At 42.6% G+C, this 25,803-nt stretch overlaps 1 protein-coding gene across 1 annotated transcript in view; it reads left to right on the plus strand.

Moving 5' to 3' along the window:
- Window positions 1-5,586: 5,586 nt before the first annotated feature.
- LOC311040656 (NALCN channel auxiliary factor 1-like) overlaps window positions 5,587-25,803 on the plus strand; it is a gene marked incomplete at both ends in the record, with an annotated part of 41,587 nt that continues 21,370 nt past the window's right edge. Inside the window, one exon of the mRNA XM_084050985.1 lies at window positions 5,587-6,306. Within this exon, the coding sequence (XP_083907111.1) occupies window positions 5,587-6,306 (720 nt within the window). The remainder of the gene's footprint in view (window positions 6,307-25,803) is intronic.

Here is a 25,803-nt window from a genome sequence, read left to right on the forward strand (position 1 = left end):
ATGTTGGCGTTCTCGTTGTCGTCCCTGATGAGGCCCATGACTGTCGTGTCGTCCGCGTATTTCTCCATGCGGTTGGTATTGAACCTAGCACAGCAGTCATGGGTCACCAGGGTGAACAGCAGTGGACTCAGAACACAGCCCTGGGGAGATCCAGTGCTCAGGGAGATGACGTTGGGAGTTATTGTGTCCGACCCGCACAGATTGCGTGCGTGCGTGCGTGCGTGCGTGCGTGCGTGTTAATAAAATAAGAAAACATGCACCATGTACAACATGCAATGTACAGGTCAAACATGTTAGTGAAAATATTATCCAAACACAAAATCATGCAAAAGTATTACAATGAGCTTGTCATTTAATTGTATGCACAGCCGCTGTGCATGCAATTAAATGACAAGCTCATTTTAATACTCAATGTTTCCAAAAAATAGCAGATCTACAAGTAATTTTCGCGTGTCGAAAGTTATTTTCGACGCGCAACACCGGCACACAACCAAGTATAATTCAGGCTTTAATGAGTGCATACTAAACTAGTGAACTTGTAAAGCGCGGCGGCAGGGTGCACACGACGCACATGATGTGTTTTGTTGCTGTCACCGTGGCCCCTGAAAAGGAATCCACAGCTGAGCACTTAAAAGAGCAGATAATGAGTCATAAGAATCTAGCGACAGCTTTGCTAATAGTCATTGAAAGCTAGCATTGCAGAAATGCCATTTCCTAATGGGATAAATGCCCTAATTAGACTGGTCTGGGTCAGTGGAGGGACTAGACCGTTGCAGAGGCACACACAACAGACAGAAACAAATGGTTTGGGAACAGACAGTGGCCAGTAGTCAGTGGTAGAAAAAGTACTTATTTCTTTTACTTATTTAAAAGTATCATTACTGCAATGTAGTAATACTCTGGAAGTCTGGAATTCAAAATTTCTAAATTTACTTGAGTAAAAGTACAACAATATTGGTATGAAAATGTACTTAAAGTACCAAAAGTATAAAGTACTCATTATGCAGTATGTCCCATTTCACAAGTTTTCAAATGTATAAAAAACGTTTGAAAATAGCAGATCTACAAGCTCACAGTGCGTCACATCACGATGCATCACGTCGCATCACAATGCATTGTTGCACTATTTTTAAATGGCCGAAATATATATATATAGGGCTGATGTATGGGTAATGTTTTGTAATAATAATCTAAATCTACAAAGCAACTAGTAACTAAAGTTTTCATATAGTTGTAGTGGAGTAAAGGTACAATATTTTCCTCTGAGATGTAGTGGAGTAGAAGTAAAAGTACAGAAAATTGGAAATACTCCAGTAAAGTAAAAATACCTCAAAATTGTACTTCAGGAGGCAAGTAAAGGCAATGCTCGTGGACAGTACAGTGCAGTGCATAGAGGAGATCTTTGTGAATCTGCTGCCTTCTCCTGTTCAATGACTTCTTTGGTGGGCAAGACGTTTTTCTTTTGCGGCTCAGTCTTCTTCAACTGGGCCTTGTCAAATCCAGAGATCTCCTTCATGTCTGGTTTATCAGCCATGTTTGCAGGTTATGAGTGGGTGGTCGGCATGTATAAAGTCTTGATGTTGCAGATGCACAGAGATTCTCACAGTACTTGAATACATGTACTTAGTTACTGCCAGTAGTGGACAAAGTACCAAACCCAAGTGTTTGAGTCAAAGTATAAACCAGATCAGAAATGTTGAAATGTTTGTAAACAAATGGATATTAAGCAGGTAGAATGTATATGGATGTTTTCACATCATAAAATACAATGTCCAGAACATTACCTTTGTCTAGTTGGTCAACCTGTGGATATTTATAACAAAATAATATATTTATAATAGTCAGTATTATAGCATCAGTGTCGTGTTCTTCCAGAAATAAAGTTAATCAAATAATACTGCTCCAATGTAATGCTACCAGCGTTACCTACCCGGAAATACATTTCTGGGTGTGGTGATGTCATGATGATCGGTCTATAGAATCAAAACTATATATAGATACCCCTCCTGATCAATTATTACTCAACTGCAGGTGAAAGTTGTTGACTTATTTGTACTTGAGTTAAAGTACTGGAATATTCAAAAGTACATTTTTTTTAATACCAATGCAGCATAGCTGTATTGACATTTTGAGGTTTTCCAGATTAAACAAAATCGTGAAAATAGCAGATCTTTATAGGGCTTAAGTGGTTAATTCATAATATCCCTTTCCCTTCCTAGAAATGTAGTGGAGTCAAAAGTACTATATTGGTCTTTGAAATGTAGTGGAGTGAAAGTCAAGTAGTCCAAAAATACCAACACTCAAGTGAAATAAACGAAAAGCCCCAGTTTTAGAACTGCAGGATCTATTCATTAGGGAGCAAATTAGCACAACCAAACCTCGATGAATGAATGGAATCAGAATCAACCATATATCTAATCCAGTGGTTCTCAAAGTGGGGTCTAGGAACTGTCTGGGTTCCTTGAGGGCGTTCCAAATGGACCCTTTACAGGTCTGTAACTCTGAGAGTTATGGGGGTCCTTGAAATTGAAAAGTTTGAGAACCTGTGATGTAATCCTCTTCAGCACCACTCCGACCTGGTCTGACTCTGCAGCTTATAAAACCCTAGTCCTTGTGGCTCAGCATTGGCTTGAAATGGGTACTATTAGTTAAAGGCACAGTAAGCAATTTTATTTTGTTAAAATAAGTGTTAAATAGCTCTATATTATGATAATAATCAATAATTATTGCTATAGAGTGTTTGTTCAGAAACAGGGGTCTCCCCGTCTCTCCAGCTCTTAAGTAAACAGAAAACGCATGAAAAGGTCAGGATACCAATTTCAACCAATTTCTGTCTTTCAAACCAAGAGAGAACTCATACAGTATACGGGATGAACAAGTGAAATTGGAAGTGATGACGCAAAGAAATAAGCACACAACATTTGAACTGGAACACTATATAAACAATGAAGCTGATAAATAGGTACTCCCTCCCGATTGGACGAAACTGGTAACCCACCTGAAGAATTATTTTCTGTATAGAGACCTGGAGAGTGGAGACCCCAGTTACTGAACGTTAACAAACACTCTATAGCGATGATTACTATCAGAATATGGAGCTTTCACCTTTTCACCCAAAAAAATAAAAAATCACTTTCACTACCTTTAATTTCTGGTAAATAATGGTCGTACACTATAATAGGTTCTGAATGATGTCAATTGATCCCATTTTACTGTTATTCTGTTTTTTTTTTTTTTCGTGTCATTGCTTTTCATTGCCCAGTACCCTGTACTCCTGGTTTGAAAGTTGCATATTTTATAAATAAAGATTTACCTCTACCTTACCTTCATTCAGTTTTTTCCTATAATAAAAACACATTACAAATTAAATTGGCTGCTGGTGACCTTTTGAATCTATCAAGCCACCGTGTGCCAGTTGATAAGAAAAGTTACGTTTATGACCTGGTCACAGCTAATAGATTACATTTTACAGCACTTTTTTTTATGTGCGCGAGCACGCACGCACGCACGCACGCACGCACAGGTTTGCATTACTATACTTGTCGGGGCATATACATTTTAGGAAGCCATTGGAAAATAGCAACATCAACATGATGTACAGCTTGTTGATCGGCTATTTTTTGTTGTAAGACATTATAAAATAGGGATAACTGTACTCCTAACATTAACTACATCTAAAAAGTAGCCTATTAATTTTGTGAGGACCAGGAAAATGGTCCTCACATGTTCTGTTTCGCACGCACGCACGCACGCACACACACACACACACACACACACACACACACACACACACACACACACACACACACACACACACACACACACACACACACACACACACACACACACACACACACACACACACACACACACACACACACACAATGAGGTAGTATTGGTATTTTACTTTCAGCACCATGGACAGCTCAGATCGACTCACTCAATTCTGCGTCAACAAGACGGAAGATTAAATATTTGAAATAAGCTGTCTGACCAACCATGAACCATTGAGGACTGATTATTTTGAATAATAATAATATATTTTTTTTTACAGAATCAGAAAATATAATTAGCCTACATCGGAATAGCAGCAGATTATGGACTTACAACAGAAAATACAGGAATAGGGCCTACAGCTTATTTTACTTTCGTCTGCTTCTGATAATTTCCATAGACGAAATCAGGTGTGTGTGTGTGTGTGTGTGTGTGTGTGTGTGTGTGTGTGTGTGTGTGTGTGTGTGTGTGTGTGTGTGTGTGTGTGTGTGTGTGTGTGCACGCGCGCACGCGCGTGTGCATGAGGCTGACGCGCACAGTGTGTGAGCCGGAATACCAAAACGCTCGCCCCAAAACACAGTCACCCCGGGGCAAATCCGGCGATCTCGGAACGATCGCATGCACCTGCTATTCCTAAACGTAACCTCAGTAAACTATATGCCTAAAACCTAACCTTATTCCTAAACGTAACCTCAGTAAACTATATGCCTAAAACCTAACCTTATTCCTAAACGTAACCTCAAACTATATGCATAAAACCTACCTTATTCCTAAATGTAACCTCAGTAAACTATATGCCTAAAACTTAACCTTATTCCTAAACGTAACCTCAGTAAACTATATGCCTAAAACCTAACCTTATTCCTAAATGTAACCTCAGTAAACTATATGCCTAAAACCTAACCTTATTCCTAAATGTAACCTCAGTAAACTATATGCCTGAACCTAACTTTATTCCTAAAGGTAACCTCAGTAAAACGGTGCCAAAACCTAACCTTAGCTTATTCCTTAACTTAACCTCAGTAAAACTATGCCTCTCCCTAAACCTATTTCTAACCTTATCCTCAGTAAAACAAATACAAGAATACAAGAACCGCTGGGGGCGAGCGTGTTTTGGGGCGAGACTTCCGGTTACCGTCACGGCGATACAGCTGACGCTGCGCGGCGCGCACGGCGCAACAAGCTCCTGCACAGACCCGCGCGTCTCCGGGCGACGAACATGGCGTCGGCAGCAACTTGATCCGGGAGCAGCCAGGATGATGATGACAGTGTGGGCATAAAAAAAAAAAAAAAAAAACACACACACACACACACACACACCACATCCCAGGCCATCTGCCGTGCGAAACCTCAGCCATGTTGAAGAAACACGTCCGGGCCCAGATCATCGTCCCACCACCAGCGCGACCGGAGCCGGGGAAAATGTAAATGCACAGTGTGGTGGAGTGTGTGTGCGAAATATACGCAGAGGAGCAGCTGCACGGGGCTGAAGAAGAGAGAGGAGGCTATAGAGGAGGTGCTGCTACAAGGAGGCGAGACTATGTTGCTAAAGAATAGCATCTTCAGCACCGGAGGAGAGCCATGGAGGAGGATGCGGCCCGTGATGGTTTGCGGCATATGATGATTTCTCCACCGGCACATTAATTTAATGGGAATCGCCGATCGTCGCGGAGGTACGCCAGGACAACCCCCAGCCCGGTGTTTAAGAGGAGAACAACGCAAAGTGGACCTCCTCACGTCAATGACCGTTGTGGCATCAGGAGAGGAGCCCCCGCGGTGGAGTCGGCCGGCGAAGCCCCTTCCCCCCAAAATATGACCAGGGCTGTTTGGACGTGTTGGCAACAGCAAGACGACGGCGGCTTCCAGATCTGGCTCGAACCCCGCGAGAACGAGAAGCCATTCACCGACTCGGAGAGGACCCAGAGATGGCGACTGTCCTTGGCGTCGCTCCTGTTCCTCACCATCCTCCTCTCTGATCACCTGTGGTTCTGCGCCGAGGCCAAGCACCACCGCGACAAGTTCTCATCCTCCTCCAGCGACACCATGGGCATCCATCCAGCATCACCCCCCCAAACCCGTTCAGCACACAGCAGCCTCAGAGGAAATGATATTTTTATAGGAAATTCTACCAAACATTTATGGCGACTTGAAACTTGTCATCACCACGATAGTTTATCTAAAGACTGCTTTACTTTTGGAGACGCCGACACTTTGTGCAAGGGCCTTTCCAGAGACAGAGACGAGGGGCCGCGGACCACTGTAAATATGAGTGATTTGTACCTTTCCTTTTGTAACTCCTACTCGCTACTGGATTTGTTTAACGGCTCGACGAGTCCGGACAATCTGAACTGCAGCCTGGACGTGCTGGTCGGCGGCGACACGGGCGACGACATGAGCCGGTGCAGCCTGTGCGTGCAGGCGTACCAGCGGTACGACACGCACGCCCAGGAGAAATATGAGGACTTTGAGCTCATGACTCTGAAATACGAGACGGACGCGTATTCGGTGAGGACGTGCATGGAGCAGTGCAAGGTAAGAATAAAATGGCTTTTTTTCTTTTTTTCTTCTTTTTTTTTAAAGCCGGGGGATCTTCTCTCCATCTGTTGATTTGGGCCAGAATAGATGCTCTTCCTCCTCCTGTCGCCATGGAGACGGGATGACAGATTCAAGGAGACTCCAGGCTCCAGGCAGAGAGGCCTCATGTTCATTCATCTCCACATTGTGCTTATAGGCCCCTGCAGGAGCCTATTCTAATGAATACCAAAACGCTCGCCCCAAAACACAGTCGCCCCGGGGCAAATCCAGCAACCTCTGAACGGTCGCCACCTGGTATTCCTAAACGTAACCTCAGTAAACTATACCTAAACCTAACCGTATTTCTAAATGTAACCTCAGTAAACTATACCTAAACCTAACCGTATTCCTAAATGTAACCTCAGTAAACTATACCTAACTAAACCTAACCTTGTTCCTAAACGTTACCTCAGTAAAACTATGCCTAAACCTAAACTTATTCCTAATCTTACCTTCAGTAAAACTATGCCTAAACCTAACCTTATTCTTAATCTTACCTTCAGTAAAACTATGCCTAACCCTAAACTTATTTCTAACCTTATCCTTAGTAAATACAAAGAATACAAGAACCGCTGGGGGCGAGCGGTCCGTGGAAAAAATGGGGGCGAGCGTGTTTTGGGGCGAGCCTTCTGGCAACCATTCTGATGTGGACATGGAAGCGACAGCTATTGGCTTTCAAAGCCCTCGACTGTGTAGCCTATAGGTGACGGGGCGTCCCGTATATCCTTTGACATTGACAGGCCTATAGCTATATGAAAATGTATAGGCCCCTAGGTCCACTCTGCATAGCTATCGATAACCCAATTACACCCAGAACGCATAAGAATCCTAATGATGCCCACGGTGTAGGAGGAGGAACAATAAGCAGCACCAGGCTGTTATCAGTAATTGCATACAACTTTCGAGCCACGTTCATACGTCAGCGTGCCTTGTCGCAGGTGTTCGACATGGCCGCAGCACTTCACGTCGAGTGCATTTCATTAAAGTGGAGAGGTGCTTTCCCTGCCTAATGTGCTGGAAAGCTCTTTTTCCCCCCATGTGTTTGCTCATTACAGCCTGTGTGTAGGCCTTCCACAGCCATGCCTCGTTGTTGTCCAGATGCTTACAGCAGTATTGGGCTATACTTCAGACAAAGAATTAAAGTGCAGGCACAGCCGTTCTTTTTCTATCATGCTACCATACAGGTCTTGTAATGCGTACCCACTTCAACCCCAGCATCCTTATTGTGGGGAAGGCTTTTGTTGAAAATAGCAGATCGACAAGCTCGTTGTGAGCTTGTCGATCTTCTGTTTTCAACGACAGCTTTGCCAACAATAACGGAAAATACACTAGTATAGAGCCCTGAGGGACTCTGGTCAACCGTGTCATTATAGAACATTCCCAAATGTTTTCAAAAATAGCAGATCTACAAGATCACAGTCAGTAGCACTGCGACACGTTGTGAACTTGTAGATTGGCTATATTGAACATTTCTGAATTGGGCTTAAGGGGTTAACTGACAACCTACAATAGCCTTGTGATTTAATAATCGTGGCATGATCTCAGTTTGTTTCCAAATTGTGTTATAAACATGGGGCATATTAATGGATTCTTACACTAAAGAACGTTCTATTGTCTAGTTTATTTCGTTAGTGAGAACGTCTTTATGGAAGCGTTTAGACCTAGAGCTGTCCGTGGTGCTGAAATCAAGCTCCATTCACAGATGCCTTGGCCAATCCCAGATGGGGACCATTCACCAACCAGTTACAGGGAAGAACAGTCATACATGGAGGTGTCAGAACATGAATCGAAATAGGCCATCTGCGTTCTTATACAGAATAGAACATAATGACACGCACAGAAGGCACAGAGACCATTTGCCATGTCTATATCCTTCGTTTCGACATGCAGAAAGGCTTTCGCTTTTGACCGTTTACCTCAAACGGCTATACTTTCTTCTTTCATTGCTGTGGCTTGGCCCTGACAAAGGCCTGGGCCTTTAAAATATTCATCCTTTGGCTGCAGAAGTCACATCACCATTAACACGCGTGCGCGCGCACACACACACACACACACACACACACACACACACACACACACACACACACACACACACACACACACACACACACACACACACACACACACACACACACACACACACACACACACACACACATACTGTACACACACACACACACACACACACACACACACACACACACACACACACACACACACACACACACACACACACACACACACACACACACACACACACACACACACACACACACACACGCACACTCGTTGCTAGTATACTGACATGGAATTATAGTTGTTGTATGGCTGTGATAATTGTTTGCCGGGATAATTATACAGTCCAGTCATAAATTCTTGTGTGGGCAACATGCATAATTTTGCAGTCTGTATGAGCATACTTTGCATATGCAACATTCCAAAGCAATTACAATGTATGACGTTGCCAAATAATTACTGCATGAGGAGCAGTATTTTAACATGGTACTATCTTTCTCTGCTGTTTGCATTATATCTTGTTTGTCAAATCTTCTCGTCCATGCAAAAGAAAAGATTGCTTATGTTCATTATGTTACATAGATAGAAGATGGTGATATGAGAGTGAATGAAAGCCAGTGAAAAAGAGACAATGATCCAAGTCTGACTACAGTCACAGAATGATTATGATTTAGAGTCAGCATTGAGGAATTCACCATCTGAAGTAAATTGAATGTGCTACATTGTCTGCATCGCTTCATTTCACAACATATTTAAGCTTAATTTATATTCCATCAACACAAAGGAGTATAGCTGCTGCTCCTGATACTGAAATGTATTGTGTATCATCTGTAGCACCATTTGCAACACAAAGCAAACATAAACAAAACAATATACATACATCTAACATATCACATAATACACAATAAGCCCCTTCAACATACACTTGGTGTGTAATGATTTCGCTTTACTCATCAAAAATCTAATCTGCACACTCATATTCTGGCTTCACGATGACACATTTTGTTTGTGTGTGTGTATGTTTTATCCTGAGCTAGCTTCACAACGCGTCGCCTTGCTCGTCTATCTTTACAAAGTGTTCAGTCCAGAATACGGCTGCTTGGGTTCATATGGTTAAACACAGTCACAAACACAAACAGGTCAAGACATGCATATGTTCGTAGGCTGCCTCTTGGCATTTGGAGCGAAAACAGTCATTTAGTCAAGCAGCTAATTTCCCCCACAACGACCCTTCTACAGCATATCACCTTCTCGATTATAGGTTTGGACAAGTCCTGTATGGTGCTCTAGCGGCACTACAGAGATAACGGAAGCGAAACGATAACGTTGACTCCCTGTTGAGATAATGGCTACCTGCCTTTTGAAAGCCTGGAAAAGTTGGAATGTGTGTGTGTGTGTGTGTGTGTGTGTGTGTGTGTGTGTGTGTGTGTGTGTGTGTGTGTGTGTGTGTGTGTGTGTGTGTGTGTGTGTGTGTGCATGTGCGTGCGTGCGTGCGTGCGTGTGTTTGTTTGTGTGTGTGTGTGTGTGTGTAGCGTGTGCGTGTGCGTGTACTGTACATGTGCATGCATGTGTTTTGGCCCCAGCTTAAGTAGTTATCTGTAAATAATTTATGGCTAGTCTACAGTACACACAAAACCAACAAGTCACAGAACAAAGATGTCAACAATAAAAATAAAGTTGGTCTCTAAAACAAGGAGGTACACTGGCAGCTGACCGGACAGCACATCTACACCTATAATCACAATGTCCACGATATCAATTCCTAGGCTATATGTGTGCTGCCCCAGAGAGTGATAGAAAGGTCTTTGACATTTTCGCGCTCAAGGTTTGACATGGAGGGTAGCCTTTGTTGTGCGGGAGAGACCTTTGTGGTCCCCAGGTGGTGCTTTGATCTCCCTATAGCCTGAGGTGAAACAGCACGCGTTCAACATGGACATTATTGCTGTTTCTCCATACCGGGGCCCAGGCCAGCCATCCCTCTGGCGCTCTGTGAACTCAGCCTGCCTCACACATGATCGCTGGCCCCGGGCCAGGACAAGTGAACCCAGGTCACCAGTGGTGGACAGTAACGAAGTACTTTGTACATTTACTTGGATACTGTACTTAAGTACATTTTTCTGAGTATCTGGAAAATGTGTAAATGTGAATACAGCAATGCATTAATATTAAAAAAGAAAATGCACTTTGTAATGGGTACTTTTTAATACTTACCTGAGTTCTGGAGTACTTACTTTTAAAAGCAAGTACTCCCGAACTCAAGTACAAATTTGACTGAGCAATATTCGACCAGGAGTATCTATTGACTCAAGACAAGAAATTCTAGTCATCTTTAACACTTAAACCCTCTATACTTAGTAAACCTGACCCGAGTTGGCTCTATACTTGTTCTGCTCTTTTTTCCCTCTACACCAGTGGTCCTCAAACCTAATTTCAAGGACCCCCATAACTCTAAGAGTTCGGACCTGTTAAAGGTCCATTTGGAGGGTCCCTGGACCCCACTTTGAGAACCACGGCTCTACACCAAATCTATTAGCCCCAAAATAGCATAGATTTATGTGTTTTGGCAAATGTTCCCCTCCAGAATAAGGATGATAGGGTTTAAGTGGTTAAGGATAATTGGTTGACTAAATGGTTTCTATATATAGTATAGGACATTAGCTTTATTTGCTTTATATTGGACAGGAGAATTTCCTGTTCTCCTGTCCAATATAAATGTTGACTGGCAGGAAACAGAGAATGATGTGACACACGTCATGAGCCAGATGTGACCGCTACCCAACCCCAATGGCACTGATAGATGTGCATACATATGAAAAGCTATTTACCAGTAGCAAAGGTTTCAAAATCAAAACTGAGCCAAGGCATCATGAATGTAGCTTTCTCAAAAGCATCTTAGTGATTATATTTAGTGGTCTACTTATATTACACTCTGAGTCACAGAGGAGTAAACATGACGTCCTAAACCAGTCCTCAAACAGTTTCAAGGACCCACTTTTGAAATATTGAAAATGAACAAAAAATTAAATAGAGACTAACCCAGCAAGACCTGAGGCCGATACTACAAATGCATTCTAAATCAGTAGTTCTTTAACTTTTTCGTAATTCAAAATTATTCAAAAACTTTCAAGATTTTTCAAAAATGTTCAAAAATAGAATAGCTCGCAGCGCGGCACTAAGTGACACGCTGTGAGCTTGTATATCTGCTATTTTTGAATAGCCAACGCAAAAATCTAAAATGACACAGATCCTTTCCCTGTTTTAATTTGGGGGTGGAACGATACGAGTAACTCACGATACGATACAGTGAAGATATTTGGCCCTCCACAACAATGATATCACAATACACAATATCTGCGATGATCGATATATTGCAGGAAATGTCTTATCTGTTTAACTGAAGAAGAACAAATACCCCTAAAAAGGTAGAAAGCAGGATTTTGTATTTATTCACAGAATTGACATGAAACCGTATCAGATTCTTCATTGGGCATCACAAACTGGCCAATCATACATGAAAAAATGTAAAACAAATTGCATAGTGCCGGAATGTTAATGGTTAACCGCTAAACTAGTAACCGTTAAGAAATGTGTAGCTGGTTATAACTACGCTTAAGCAGTTTAAGCAATGTATTATTATCAAGGTACTTTTTTGACACCTGCAGTGAAACCAAGAGGCAGCCACCACATTACAAAGCTGCAAGCTTTATGATTGCTGCCCATGGTGCAGCCTAACAAAAGTAAAAACGGGGAAGAACAGACAGAGTTGGACTTGGTGCTTGGTGCGACAATATCACAGTATCATGTTCCATTTATCATGATCTTAGATCACAATCCAAATCATAATGGAGCGCAGAGCAACATTATGGTGAGCACGCATAATTATTACAAGAACGGAGATGCAAGGAAATGGAAAGGAGGCCGCAAGGATTGTAATTAATCCATGCCAGTCTGTCGGTTCCCCATCTTTTTCTGCTGTGTTTATCTTATTAAAATAGTGCAGGATGTTTGCAACTACCTGACTGAAAGAAGGGTCAGTAGCTGTGTGCTGCTCTCATGCAGTGTTCTTGTGTCGCGAGTCCAGGCATATCCATAACATAGAACAACTGTGTGTTGTAATATTAATACTTGGTTGCGATTGGTCTACTTTTGTGGTGACTGTGATTGGTGTATAGCAGCATCAGCTGAAATGTTTAGTTAGATTGGTCTACCTTTGTTGGGATATACAGATGGTCTACTGAGAGGTAGGGCTGTCACAATCATGACATTTTACTTGACACACAAATAATTGTGATTAACGACGTAACTACCTATTGGGGATAATATTTGTAATAATATTATAACATTTGAAAAAAGTAAAGAGCATTGAGTAATACATTACTTTCTTGAGTAACTGTACAGCACAGCGACTTAATCAAACTCTGCTTTTAGTGCTGTAGTGTATAATATGTATACATTACACACTGAAAAGGCTCTGCCCATACTGTAGTTTACTATTGCTGCTACCCATGCCAATTGAATCCCTAATCTTAGCTAATGTTGATCCTTGTCAACCGCACACATCTGCATTGATCTCTGCTCCTCTCGCCCTGAAACATGGGTGGCAGTGATACCAGGATCCCTATTGATTTGTAGCAAGACCTCCTTGTTCACATGTCCTTCGTTTGATAGTGGGCAGCTTCTGAACAATGCAGGTGAATGCACTGCTCAGTACAGTGATGACAACACGCTGGCATTATTATTTGGACCTCCTGTGATGATGATGATTATGATTATGTGAGAGATGTCATAAGTGTGAACATGGTGATTTGAGGGAGGCTATGCGATAAGCACCCTGCTACCAAATAGCCAAATACAATGCTCCTGTCCATCTCGCTTATGGGATGTCACGGGGCTAGCCAATTGCAGAAGTTGAAGTTCGCTGGCCTGGTGCAAGCTGACATGATATCATCACCAATTAGTTTATAAACATGAACCCCCCCGCCAAAAAAAGAAAGAAAAAAAGAGTCTCAATGTCCTTGCACAGTGTGAGACAAGACAAGTTTAAAATTGTATCTACTGTATCATTGTAGTTATTATCACTATGAGGAAAAGTACAGTAGTAGTCTAAACACAACAGACTCGACTGTTGATATAGGAACCATGTCTTCCACAACATAATTGAAATCAGGCTATTTAGTTCTGCCTGGCTCATAGACTGGAGCAGACAGTGGTAGAAAGCTCATGCTTGAACTTGCGATTGTGTGTGTGTTTCCCCTGAATCAAAAAGCTTTTCAGTAGCAAAGCTCTTTAATTGAGGTGTGTGGTAGTGTCTGCACAGGCTAAGCGCAGCGGAGCTTTCTGCTGTGTTGTGAAATGAAACCGCTATAGGTCCTTACACACCGGGGGCGATTTTTTCATGCGAATAATACGTTTTTTTAAACCTTATAAAGTCAATGCAAGCTTCCACATCAGTTTCGCGGAGCGAAAAAGCGTCTTTTATTTATTCGGACCGAGTCCGAATTTTGCGTATATTCGCATAATCGCCGGTGTGTAATGACCTTAAGGGTCAGAAAGTGATGCCACCGCTATGGACCTGTACTGTATGTGTAGTGGACAGAAGCACATCAGTATGACGGTGACTGTACCAGTCCTTGGGCTTGCCAAATTGTTTTGGAGTTGTGAGAGCAGAGAGCAAAGCTTATTGTTTGATAAACATTTGAACTGAATATGGCTGACTATTTGTCTGTTTGAGATTGAAATTGACTTGGAATTAAGTGGTTCAATGTTGGACAAAAATAGTGTAGATGTAGTAAACTATGTTTCTGTAGCTTAGCTTGCTGCATTTATCTGGAGGGTAATTTCGGGTAGCTTAGCTCACTACATTACCCCAACTGGTAGAGACCAAGTATAACTGGTAATCTCATGCTGCGCTACTCTTTCAGAGTCTTAACCACATGAACCCTAGCGTCCCTATTCTGGGCATGTTATAAAAGGCAAACATTCGGTAATTCGCCAGGATCTAGATCGGCTATTTCTGTGAAGAGATGTGGTGTAGAGGGGAAAAAAGGAGGGTAGAACCAAGTATAGACCCCTGAGGTTAGTGTCTGCACACATTCAACTCAGTCTGAGCTGTCTGAAGTCAGAGAGAGGTATTAGGGCAAAAGGCCTGGAGATTTGAACTCTATTCAATGCACCATTAGTATAAGCACATCTCCATTGTCAAGAGTAGCAGTAGCTGCCAGTAGATGCCCCTGCGAAAACAAATATGTAACGAATATTTCAAATAGATACAGTATACTTTATTAGCCAGCTCTTCACACAGTCGAAGAATGAATAAGACTGAATATTTTGCTCCCAGGTTCCACTCCCCTGACGATCATGTTGCTGCGTACGGTACAGAGTAATTTTGTGCTATATCTAGGGCACCCTGCTGGGTCAGCCAGCTACACATAATGTAATCTCAATGTCTTGGGTTTTAGTCCGACTCATGATCTGTGCCACATTTCAACCTGACCCTTCACTGTCTCTGTCCAGAGCACAGTGTCTACTGTAATGAAACCAGAAATGCCTTACAATATCTTTTCCCAGTTGAACCCCGCCATCCATAATTCTGGGGGGAACATAGCCCAAAATAGCTATCTACAAGCTCACAACGCTAGAGAGATTTGGTGTAGACGGAGAGCAAAGTACAGTGCCACTGCCAACTCAGGTGCAGCTTACTAAGTCGAGAGGATTTAAGAGCTTAAGTCATACATACCGTATCATCACAACAACAAACACCTTCCCAAATAGTTTGAACTCAGATGAAGGGTTCTATGGCCTAATTGGTTTCTGTTTGTAGGTCCTAGGAGTGGAAAAGTTCAGGAAACTGAAGCACAGCCCACATAGAAATATATGAACACGGACGCTTCATGCTACTACTGAAGATCGATTTCACACGTTCTGGAATCCGTCACTGGAAAATCGCAATGCAATGCAGGCACGACATGACAGAATGAAGCCGTCTCCTTTGACTTGTGCTCTCTTCTGCTTTCTCTTTCATAATATAGAAGGCTACAGTTTCAAATGTAACTCTAAGCGGGTTTATTAACTCCACCGGCGCATGTATGTTCTGCATGTTCACTGGGGACACACGCTTGTGCCCGGCCGCGCAAGGCGTTCGCGTACTTGTGAAGTGAAGGTATCCCCATAATCCCTCTCGCTAAGTCTAAAGAAATGATGCAGTATGTTATTAGATGTCTGGGACATTGTAAACTGCCACTTGGGCACACTCTTATTATTTTTTCATTTACTATTGCCTGCCCAAGATGAAATTGAACATGCTTTATTTATGCACAAGTTCATTTTGCAGTGCACCTTTCCAGTGAGCAATCTATCTAGGATGCATCTGTTTATACAGTATATCATTATACATACATTTTCGCTTTGTGGTTATTTCAAAAATATTTGTTATGGTCTGTTGACAATGTATATGATTATGTTTTTGTCTATACCCTGAGGCAAAATACAAAATCGAGTATTCAGATGTGGTTCTGTACTGTGCAAGCAAGGCGTGTACCCTTTTTGTAATGGAGGGCTCGCAACACTTATTGAATGCAACACATTTGTTCAGCACATTCAATAAGAGTTTAGAGCCCTCCGTTAAATTGAACTTATTTGTATGCTACAGTTTGGCTCCGCAGCACCAAACAAAGGGGATCTGCTATACGCTAACTCTAAATGTACACAGTATACCATATATTTGCTGCTTGGCTCCGTCTTTCTACACCTATACAGTACTTTTATAAGTTCCAATTTTGTAAATGATTCAGATTTGGAATGGGTTTTTGGCAACAGCTCTAGTGCTGCCGGCAGTTATTCTAGTCACCACCTCTGTAATGATGTAGTGGAATTGGCTGCCATACTGGTATTGTGCTAGGTTGGATTCATTCCCTCTTCCTCTCTTTTGCCTTTTATTTGCAACTCACATTAGAGCGGTGTGTGAGTGTGTGCGCCGTCTCACTGGGCATCCGTGTTATTAGCGAACCACAGATCTCTGCAGCACGTCGTGCATCGCCAGGGATACGTGGACGTGTGGATTGTACACGTAAGAATTGGTGCAACGGTAGGGCTGTTACCAATATGGAACTTTCACTTGACGATTAATTGTGACTCAAATAATTGCGATTAACGATTTTATTGTGTTTCTGGCATTGAACACTGGCGTTTTAGCCTTCGTAAACAAAGGTTGCACAGGGCAGATATGACAAATAACACATACTTTAATTACTTTAGGCCTATACTTAAAAATAAACATTAATAGTGCATTTTAGTTTTAGCTTAATGTTTTTGTCTTTGCTCAATTCTTAGCCATTTAAATATTTCTCTCCTATTAAAGTTGTTTCTTTTGATTTGTTTTGTAAAGCGACTTTGGTACTATGAAAAGCGCTATATAAGTTTGATGTTTTATTATTTTTTAATTATTCAATAGTGAAAATAATAAATAATGACGATTATGCAAAAGATATTGCGATTATCCCAAATAATTGCGATTAGGCATTTATGTCATAATTGTGACAGGCCTATGCAAAAGTTAATCAAACTAATCAATTATACAAAATAATACTATAAAATAATAAAGGGGGGGGGGTTGGAAAATAAAATTCAAACATATGAAATTAAGGCTTAATTGCTTTAAGATTTTTTTTATTAAAAGATAATCGATAGAATAATCGCTAATAAAATCATCAATAGTTGCAGCCCTACACGTGAGCCGTACATCGTGAATGGAAACGGGCTCACGCGCACATAATCCTGCCTTGGGGTGTTTGTGCAGTGCACGTGGAGGCTGACCTTGGAGAGGGAAGCCTAGCCCACTCCAGGACGACAGCCTTTTATGAATGGACAGTGGTCTATTAGGCATACTAGGATAGGATAGGATAGAGCAGTGGGGTCCAGGGACCCTCAGGGTTCCTCGAGGGGGTTGCAAATGGACCCACGCAGGTCTGTAACTCTGTAAAGAGTTATGGGGGTCCTTGAAATTAAAACGTTGGAGAAGCACTAACAGACTTGATTATCTCGAGGGGAAATTTGTTATGGGCACATACAGTATCTGCTGCTAAAAGCACAATGACATAGTACATACATATACAGTAGGCTACGTACAGATAACATGCAGTACAACAGAGTGCAAACAAATTGCACACAGCCCAATGAAAGACACTTTCTACAATATTAAACGTGGACATAAACACTGTGTGAGTGCACTCCATGGCGCTAATTATACATGGAAACCAAAACAACCAGAGATTTCCTTCGTATACAATCATGAGCCAACCACAACATCATAATCAAAAAGCTAATTACGGCAAAAATATTCATCGCTTGGGATTCCTAAACAGAGGGAAGGGGTTTGTTTTCTGTCTCACACAAAGCTCAGACAAATACAGCACTCTGAAAACTGACATCATGTTGGTGCAATACGGCAACAATTCCCTGTAGGAATGTGTATGTTTTTTTTTATAGCACAAAAGTAAAATGGTTAATTTAACCATTTATAACTCAGTGAGTGTGCAAATGTAGTTAAATGTGCTGTAAGAGAAATGTTTTTTTGCTGTTGTTGTTCAAATAAGTGCTATATTCCCATAGCAATCGTTGCTATAGTGTTTGTTCAGTAACAGGGGTCTCCCCATATCTCTCCAGCTCTTTAGTAAACAGAAAATACATTTTCAGAAACAAAACAAATGAGCCGAAAAATTGGAACTGGAACACAAGCTGATAAATGAGCTTTGTTGGGTTTTCTCTCCTGATTGGAGGAAATTGGTGAGCCGCCTGTTTTTTTTCCTATTTACTAAAGACCTGGGCAGACACCATGCATGTTTGTTATTGTTACTGAACAAACATGCATGCATTCAAATATGAATAGAGCTTTCACTTTTAACAATAAACATTTTGTTTTAACCATAAAATACCACTTACAGCTGCTTTTAAATTAACAGCAGATGCTACCACGGTGATATGCATTGTGTACAACTTCGTACGACAACACTGCATTAGCATGTAGCTAACGTTGGCCTGTCCTCTCGGGACAGTACACATCTACATTTTGTACATTTTGCAACTTGACAGTACAGGTCACTGCTGACACCTGAGATCCTATACGAACAACCCTTCAACTCCCAGAGCAATGGGACATCAACCTCCCCCCTTGCTGATGAAGGGGATTCACCGTCCCTCCGGGCATACCTGACACTGTTTGAGGCTTCTCATACCGGGAGAGACACTGCACCGTGTTGGATCCACAGGGTAGCACTGTGCTCCTCATGTGAATAGATGCGTTTCTACGCGTCACAAAAAAGTTCAACACAATTCAAATCTTGACGTGGGCGTGTGTGTATGAGACGAGCACGAATGTGACAATTTCATGGGATTGCGCCCCCTTGTCGCTACGCCTGTCAGATTGCCCAATGTCACCCTACCTGAGTACTCGCCTCTCATTGGAATATTTATTTCTAGCGCCAGTCGCTTCCCCTGTGAAAAATCCCTTTATGTTGTTTAGCTGACTCCATTGTTCTTAAAGAAACGTGTCAGCTATTTTCAACCATATCTTCATATAATTGGTCTTGACTAATGCTATTATGAGATGGTACCGTTTCTGTCTACTTGCTCTGTGTGTCAGAGGTGGGCAGTGGATAGTTCAGACATTTGCCTGCTAATGACAACATTGCTGGGTATTCCAAGCCAATGGAAACTAGAGTCTTTCTCTTCTTGGAAGGTTAGCACAAAAATCATTAGTGTTGCATGAAAAACTTGGAAATCTTGTTTGAAATTACTACAGTTGTCATCGGTTGGCAATTTTGGAACTCCACAATCCACCTCTGAAACAGAGAGGGGAATGTCCAATGTTGAGCGTTACTGAGGACAAATATATGGAAATTATGTTGAAAAAAGGTGCGATTTTCCTTTATGTAATGTATATTTTCTTGCGATGTCACCCAGCTCTTTAAAACCCTTACCACAGCAGGTGGACATACGTACAATACATACATGTGGACTAATAGATAACAGGTTATGCTGGAGTAGGTTCCGTGTTAAGCCTCACGCCCCCCCCATTAGGATGATTGAGGAGGGTGTCTCTCCCTGTATAATGAAATGTCAGTCAGCAGACCTGAGTATTGTCTGTGCAAACATAGAGAGTGATCTGATGCTATGTCCAACAAGCCCATTTGTTCAAAGGGCTATTCTATGTGCAGCTTCTGTCATCGGGTCACTGAGAGGCGTGATGTATCCTGGTGCAGTGAACCCAAGCTGATCAGTACCCCTCTTCACCACACCCCTGTGTTGTGCATATTAATTGACTAGAAGCGTGCAATCCTTATTTTTACTTTTTTTGTATTTCTCATAGGCTATTAGAAGTGTCTTGCACACCTGTAACAAATCTCTGTGAAGTGCGTTGGTGGAGTAGACACATAATACTTTGAGGAGAGATACACTGTCTTCACTTGCTCAACAGAGATTTAATAGAGAACATTAGGCATATATGTATTTTAAATATTTATTTATTGTGAAACTGCAAACACTCGAAGTACTGTATGAATAAATAGTCGATGCACCCTGATGAAAGTGTTGGTGCATATTTTTTTTACTTTGATCCATTCTGTCACTGTGTGGCTTTGTACTGGAAACATATTTTGGGTGTGTCTACTGCTGCCACAGTGAGTTTAATGCGGGATTTATGCTTGGTTACGCATCATGTTGCGCACCGGCACACAAGCTTAGCGCACAAGCTTAGCTTGTTTAGATATTGAAAAAGCAGTCATGGTTTGAATCTGGACATTCCTCATGGCCCAGGCAGCAATATTAACGCTTCAACAATGTCCTCCTCACACATTCCTGACGGAATGAAATGCAAATCAAAATGGAAAGAGGCCAAATTATTAATACAAAAGAGCAGGAAGTAGAGGAGAAAAGGCATTCTGTGACTAGGCCTCAATCTGTCCACAAAGAGTAATTTAATGTAACCTGCTATGGTGATTTGGTTTTTGCTCATCTTTGATGGCTATTACCTTTATTTGGCACAACAGACTAAGAATTGAAACTGACTCATGCCCAGGCCTCAAAGTGCAAAGTAAAACACTCTCCTGAGACTGAGAAAGTAATGCTCCATTAAAGCTCCATCCCTATTTTAGTCTTTCTTAAGCCTTAATGCATACTACGCCAGAAGAGGCAAAATTTGTTCCGTTTGGCTGGGTACAGACCACAATATGACGTCATTCAGAGGTTCAGGTGGCCGATCTCAGAACTGATTTCGGGTGTTTCGGTGCCTCACAGATGTTGTGACTCACCGAACTAGTTCGGCTATACTGTGATCGGTGTGACGTTGGTCAGACGTTCCGCATTGTTTCTGCATTCAGCCCAGCATCAAGTTCATTCTGTCAGCAGTGAAGCAAGTGAAAAGCAGCGATAGTTTAGAAGAGACACGAGCGAACTTCCGGGCGGGAGGGGGGGGGGGGGCACAGCCGTAATTCCTGTACTGTTACTGTACTATTAGTGTCTCCAGAAGCCGGCACTCGAAGCTGCATGTATTCCTGTATAGTATATTCTTTTGTTCCTGTAGAAGTGGGTCTAGAAATTGCCGTGCTATTGCTAAAAGGACAGAAGTTACGTTTGATAGAGAATTTGTGTAGATAAGGGTAGATAAAAGCACAGAGATCTTAATTTTAGATTATACACTGTTTATTTAAGATATTTCTCAGCATAAAAAAACATATCTTGTTACTTTTTAATTGGAATCATAACAGATTCCCCTTGAATTCCAACTCCCGAGTACTAGGCGTTTGTGAATACCCACTGCCTGGGGGAGACGAGTGGAAAAGTAATCTCTTTGTAACGTTCAAATCCAGACCAAAATCAGATGCCAAATCTCATGATAAAACAAATGTTGTTCCTTTCTTCATGAACTCAATATTGAGCTTCATTTCACAATTTTGAGGGTGGATGCGGGCGACATATTCAGAAGGTTGACAGGTGACAGCAGCTAAACGAAGGGCACTAACACTAATTAGTGTATAAAGTACAATATGTCACTTCACACTGCAGGGGGCCATTTAATAGAACAAACATACTTGAAATACGTCTTCTAGAAATACAAGAAATAAATGTTTAAAAAGCCAGGGGCTGACAGGCAGCAGATGTCATGAAATGGAGTACAAGTCATGACACCATAGCAAGGTCTATGCTTTTGTGCAACATATGCTAACTCCCAATACAAATATATAGTGTTTCATGTATGTTTTGCAAGAATTGCAAAGAAGAACAATTTCAAAATGTGCTAAACTTGGCCAAGTGATATATATTTGAAAATATATTTTGGACTATTGATTGGGAAAATGGGTAGGCTTGACATATAGTTTTGAAGTAGAATTTTCTAAATCATTATGTTGTGAAAAAATAATGCCTTAGTTTGATCTCCAAAGCTGTCACAACAGAGGTTGGACTTGGCCTAGCTATGGTAATAGGGTAATATGAGGACATGTCAATTATTCTGTGGTTTGGATAATGAAAGACCACCCACGTCTCCAGTGACACGAGGTGACAGGGTAAAACAAGACATGCAGTCAAATAATGGCATGGCCTCCCTGCCTAGTCTTCATCTATTTATAGTTACTCCGTGTGACTGTATGTGTGCATTTACAGCCTGTACAAAGTCACACTATACTATACTATTATTGTGCTTGTCGACTGTGGTGAGTGGTGGTGGTTTAGGCCAATTGGAAATAGCAATATTTATATACTTCACCAATAATAACAAAAAGTGAACAATGTTGGTGTAAGAGATTCGCAGAGAAATGACATGCGTAGATTTTCAACGACGACCAACGCTCTACATGAGTTTTACTTTCACTTCTACTTCATCAGGCACTTCTGGCTTTCATGGCCAAGGGTAGTTCTGTTTTGTGATGTCATGACCATGGCAGCATGAGTTGTGATTGGTCTACTTTTGAGGATACCTATACATACGGTACATACGTACATACGTACATAGACGGACATACAGTCATACAAAAGTGATGGATTTAGCTCGTCTGGCTTATCAGATCACACATTACTGGAGTGCACTTGGTGGTGTGCAGATCACGGAAATTCTTACAATAAAGTAGCGGCGTAGCGCATGGCTTAGCGTGGTCCAATTTGGTTTAACTCCACAGTGTCACAGTATCAAAACCCCCACATGGCATTTTGCTGCATTCGAGTTTCAGTAGCGACATCTCATGGGGTTTTTAGCGGTGCCAACCGCTCTATACGTGGCTTTTGACTTTTGTATGTCCGTCCGTCCGTCCGTCCGGCCGGCCGGCGGTTTCAGCACGGGATGAGCACGGCAAAGAAGCAAACAGCTATAACTTCAGTTTGCAGCATGCCACCAAGTCCAAATTTGGTATGTGGACTTAGACCACCAATAGGGACGAGCATGAATTGATGACGTTATCAAAAAGGGGTCCAGGGACCCCCAGCGCCCGTATGAGCACGGGATGAGCACGGGATTTTAAACAGCTATAACTCCAGTTTGCAGCATGCCACCAAATCCACATTTGGTATGTGGACTTAGACCACCAATAGGCACGAGCATGAATTGATGAAGTTATCAAAGAGGGGTCCAGGGACCCCCCGCGCCCGTATGAGCACGGGATGAGCACGGGATTTTAAACAGCTATAACTCCAGTTTGCAGCATGCCACCAAGTCCACATTTGGTATGTGGACTTAGACCACCAATAGGCACGAGCATGAATTGATGAAGTTATCAAAGAGGGGTCCAGGGACCCCCCGCGCCCGTATGAGCACGGGATGAGCACGGGATTTTAAACAGCTATAACTCCAGTTTGCAGCATGCCACCAAGTCCACATTTGGTATGTGGACTTAGACCACCAATAGGGCCCAGCATGAATTGCTGAAGCCCCGCCCCCTCTGTCTTCCCATTGGCTGGCCTTCAAACAGCCATAACTCAAGTTCGCAGCATGCTATGGAGTACAAATTTTGTACATGGACTAAAGCCAGCAATAGGGACTAACTGTCATTACTTAAGCCCCGCCCCCTCTGTCTGCCCATTGGCTGGGCTTTAAACAGCCATCATTCCAGTTTGCAGCATGCTCCCAAGTACAAATTTGGTAAGTGGACTCAGACCACCAATAGGGACGCATTGAAATGAGTTAAGGCCCGCCCCAAAGGCACCGCTTCCTTCACACAGGGTGTGATTTTTAGTCTATATGTCCTGGTCTTAGGTCAGGCCCCTGCAGTCAGTGGGTATTAAGCCATTAAGCCCGGGAATGCATCTGTGTCATTTTAGATTTCTTTGGGCTTTTCAAAAATAGCAGATATACTTAGCGCGGCACTGATCTGCAATTTTTTGAGGTATCGTGAAATTTGTGCAAATATATATATATAATATATTTTAAAGAGAACATTTTTGGTAACTCAATTTTTTCCTTCTGGGGGGGTCCCTGGAACAAAATATTTTGAGATGGGGGGTCCGCGACCAAATACATCTTTGACATGAAAACGTTTGAGCACCGCCGATATAGCAACATACGTTTTTCAGAAAACTGTTAGGATTTAGAAGACATTTGTAGATGCGTTCCCGGATTGAAGGGGTTAAGACACAGTGGGAAACAGCGAGCCACACTGGCCTATGTAGCAGCTCTCCTTCACTTGTAAATGAATTCCCCTGAACCAGGAAAAGAGGCCTGCAGAGCTGACTCTTGTCCAGTAGCACACAGCTTTTCAAAGTGGAGGCTGCATGTGCAGTTGCGTGGGCATGTCATTATTTTCCCAAAATCTTTTGAAAATAGCAACAGTATCATATCTGGAAGCTCACAACACACCGCAGTGTGACACATTTAGCTTTTCCAGTTTTTTTCTTCTTCTTAAAAGCCCTTTCACAATAGTGGGGGCTGCTGAACGAGGCTATGGGCTATTGGGGGTCCTTGGAATGGAACTGGGAAAAAAATTGGGAACCACTGCAGTAAGAAAACTGAGCTCATAGCGTGGCTCATTCTGTGTGTTATCGAAGCGGGGGCTCGGAAATACCTTCATATTTCCATATTTCAAATCTTTGTTCCTGCCATTTGCATGGCTGCTCACAACAGTGAAACAGGTAATCTAATAAGCCTGTTTTGTAAATCCAACACATTCAGAAGCTGACAACAAACCCTGGCAAACACATCCATGACCATGTTTTCAGGAAACTGTTCAACAGTTTTGCTACTTGTCTGCAACAATGTCGTACGACAAAGTGCAGTATAGTATAGGGTATTCATTTATGAAAAGAAAAGAAAGGAGAAAATGTCCAAAAAAAAGTTAGGTGGGCCACGACAAGCCTGGGATCCAGCCTGTTTGCTACGTTCGCCGTTTTTTTTTCACTCACTTCGCTTCACAGTCTGGAAAGCCTCCTATCTCCGTGCCCTAACGGGAGAAAACAGCCCGTGGCTTCTGATTGGTCTGTAGGGGGGGGGGGGGGGGGGGGGACCAGTGTCCAATGTAAAAATCGAGTCACTTCCTGACTTGCCTACGTAATGGAAATACAAGTCAAATAGGACCCTGGCCAGACTGAGTAGCGAAGTGAGAAAAAGATGAACGTAGCGAATCAGGCTGGATTCCAGGCTAGGCCGCGATGGCGATACAAGGTTTCTGCCATTCTGATAATAGTACATGCACTGGGTAACGCGTAGCATCCGTTCTTCCATCCATCCATCGGCAACCGCTTGTCTGGAGCCGGGTCGCAGGCAAAGAGCTCCAGACTTCCCTGCCTTTCCCGGGCAACATTAGCCACTTCATCCTGGGGGATCCTGAGGCGTTCCAAGGCCAGCGGGGAGATGCCCCCCCATCTGGTCCTTGGTCTGCCAGGGGTCCTCCTCCCAGTGGGACGTGCAGCGAGGACCAAAGGGAGACGCTCGGGACACATCTTCCACATGAAGGAGCAGCGGCCCTACTCTGAGTCTCTCCCGGGTGACTGAACTTCTTACTCTTTCCCTAAGGCAGGGGTCTTCAACGTTTTCAGGCCAAGGACCCCCTAGCTGAGAGAGAGATGAAGCAGGGACCCCCTCTATATTGTATAAAATTGTGTTTCAGGTCAAATTTTTCTGCTCTTTTTTCCCTCTACACCTATAACTCTTTGCCAAAAATAGACGATCTACAAGCTCACAACGCCGCAAGGCGCGAGGCGTTGTGAGCTTGTAGATCTGCTATTTTTGGCTAAAGTTCTCCTCAGAAAAGGGATGCTAGGGTTCAAGTGGTTCATGTAAAAAAAAAATCCTATCACACAAAGATTTGGCGGACCCCCTGTAGTAACTCTGAGGACCCCCTAGGGGTCCCGGACCCCCTGTTGAAGACCCCTGCCCTAAGGGATATGGTCATGACCCACACTTCATGACCATAGCTACCTCTCCTGCAATAGAGCACCGAAGTCTGACGTCACTGCCGCTAGAGG

Source organism: Gymnoscopelus microlampas, assembly GCF_963454915.1.
Source record: "Gymnoscopelus microlampas genome assembly, chromosome: 24".
In the NCBI taxonomy this organism is placed as follows: domain Eukaryota; kingdom Metazoa; phylum Chordata; class Actinopteri; order Myctophiformes; family Myctophidae; genus Gymnoscopelus; species Gymnoscopelus microlampas.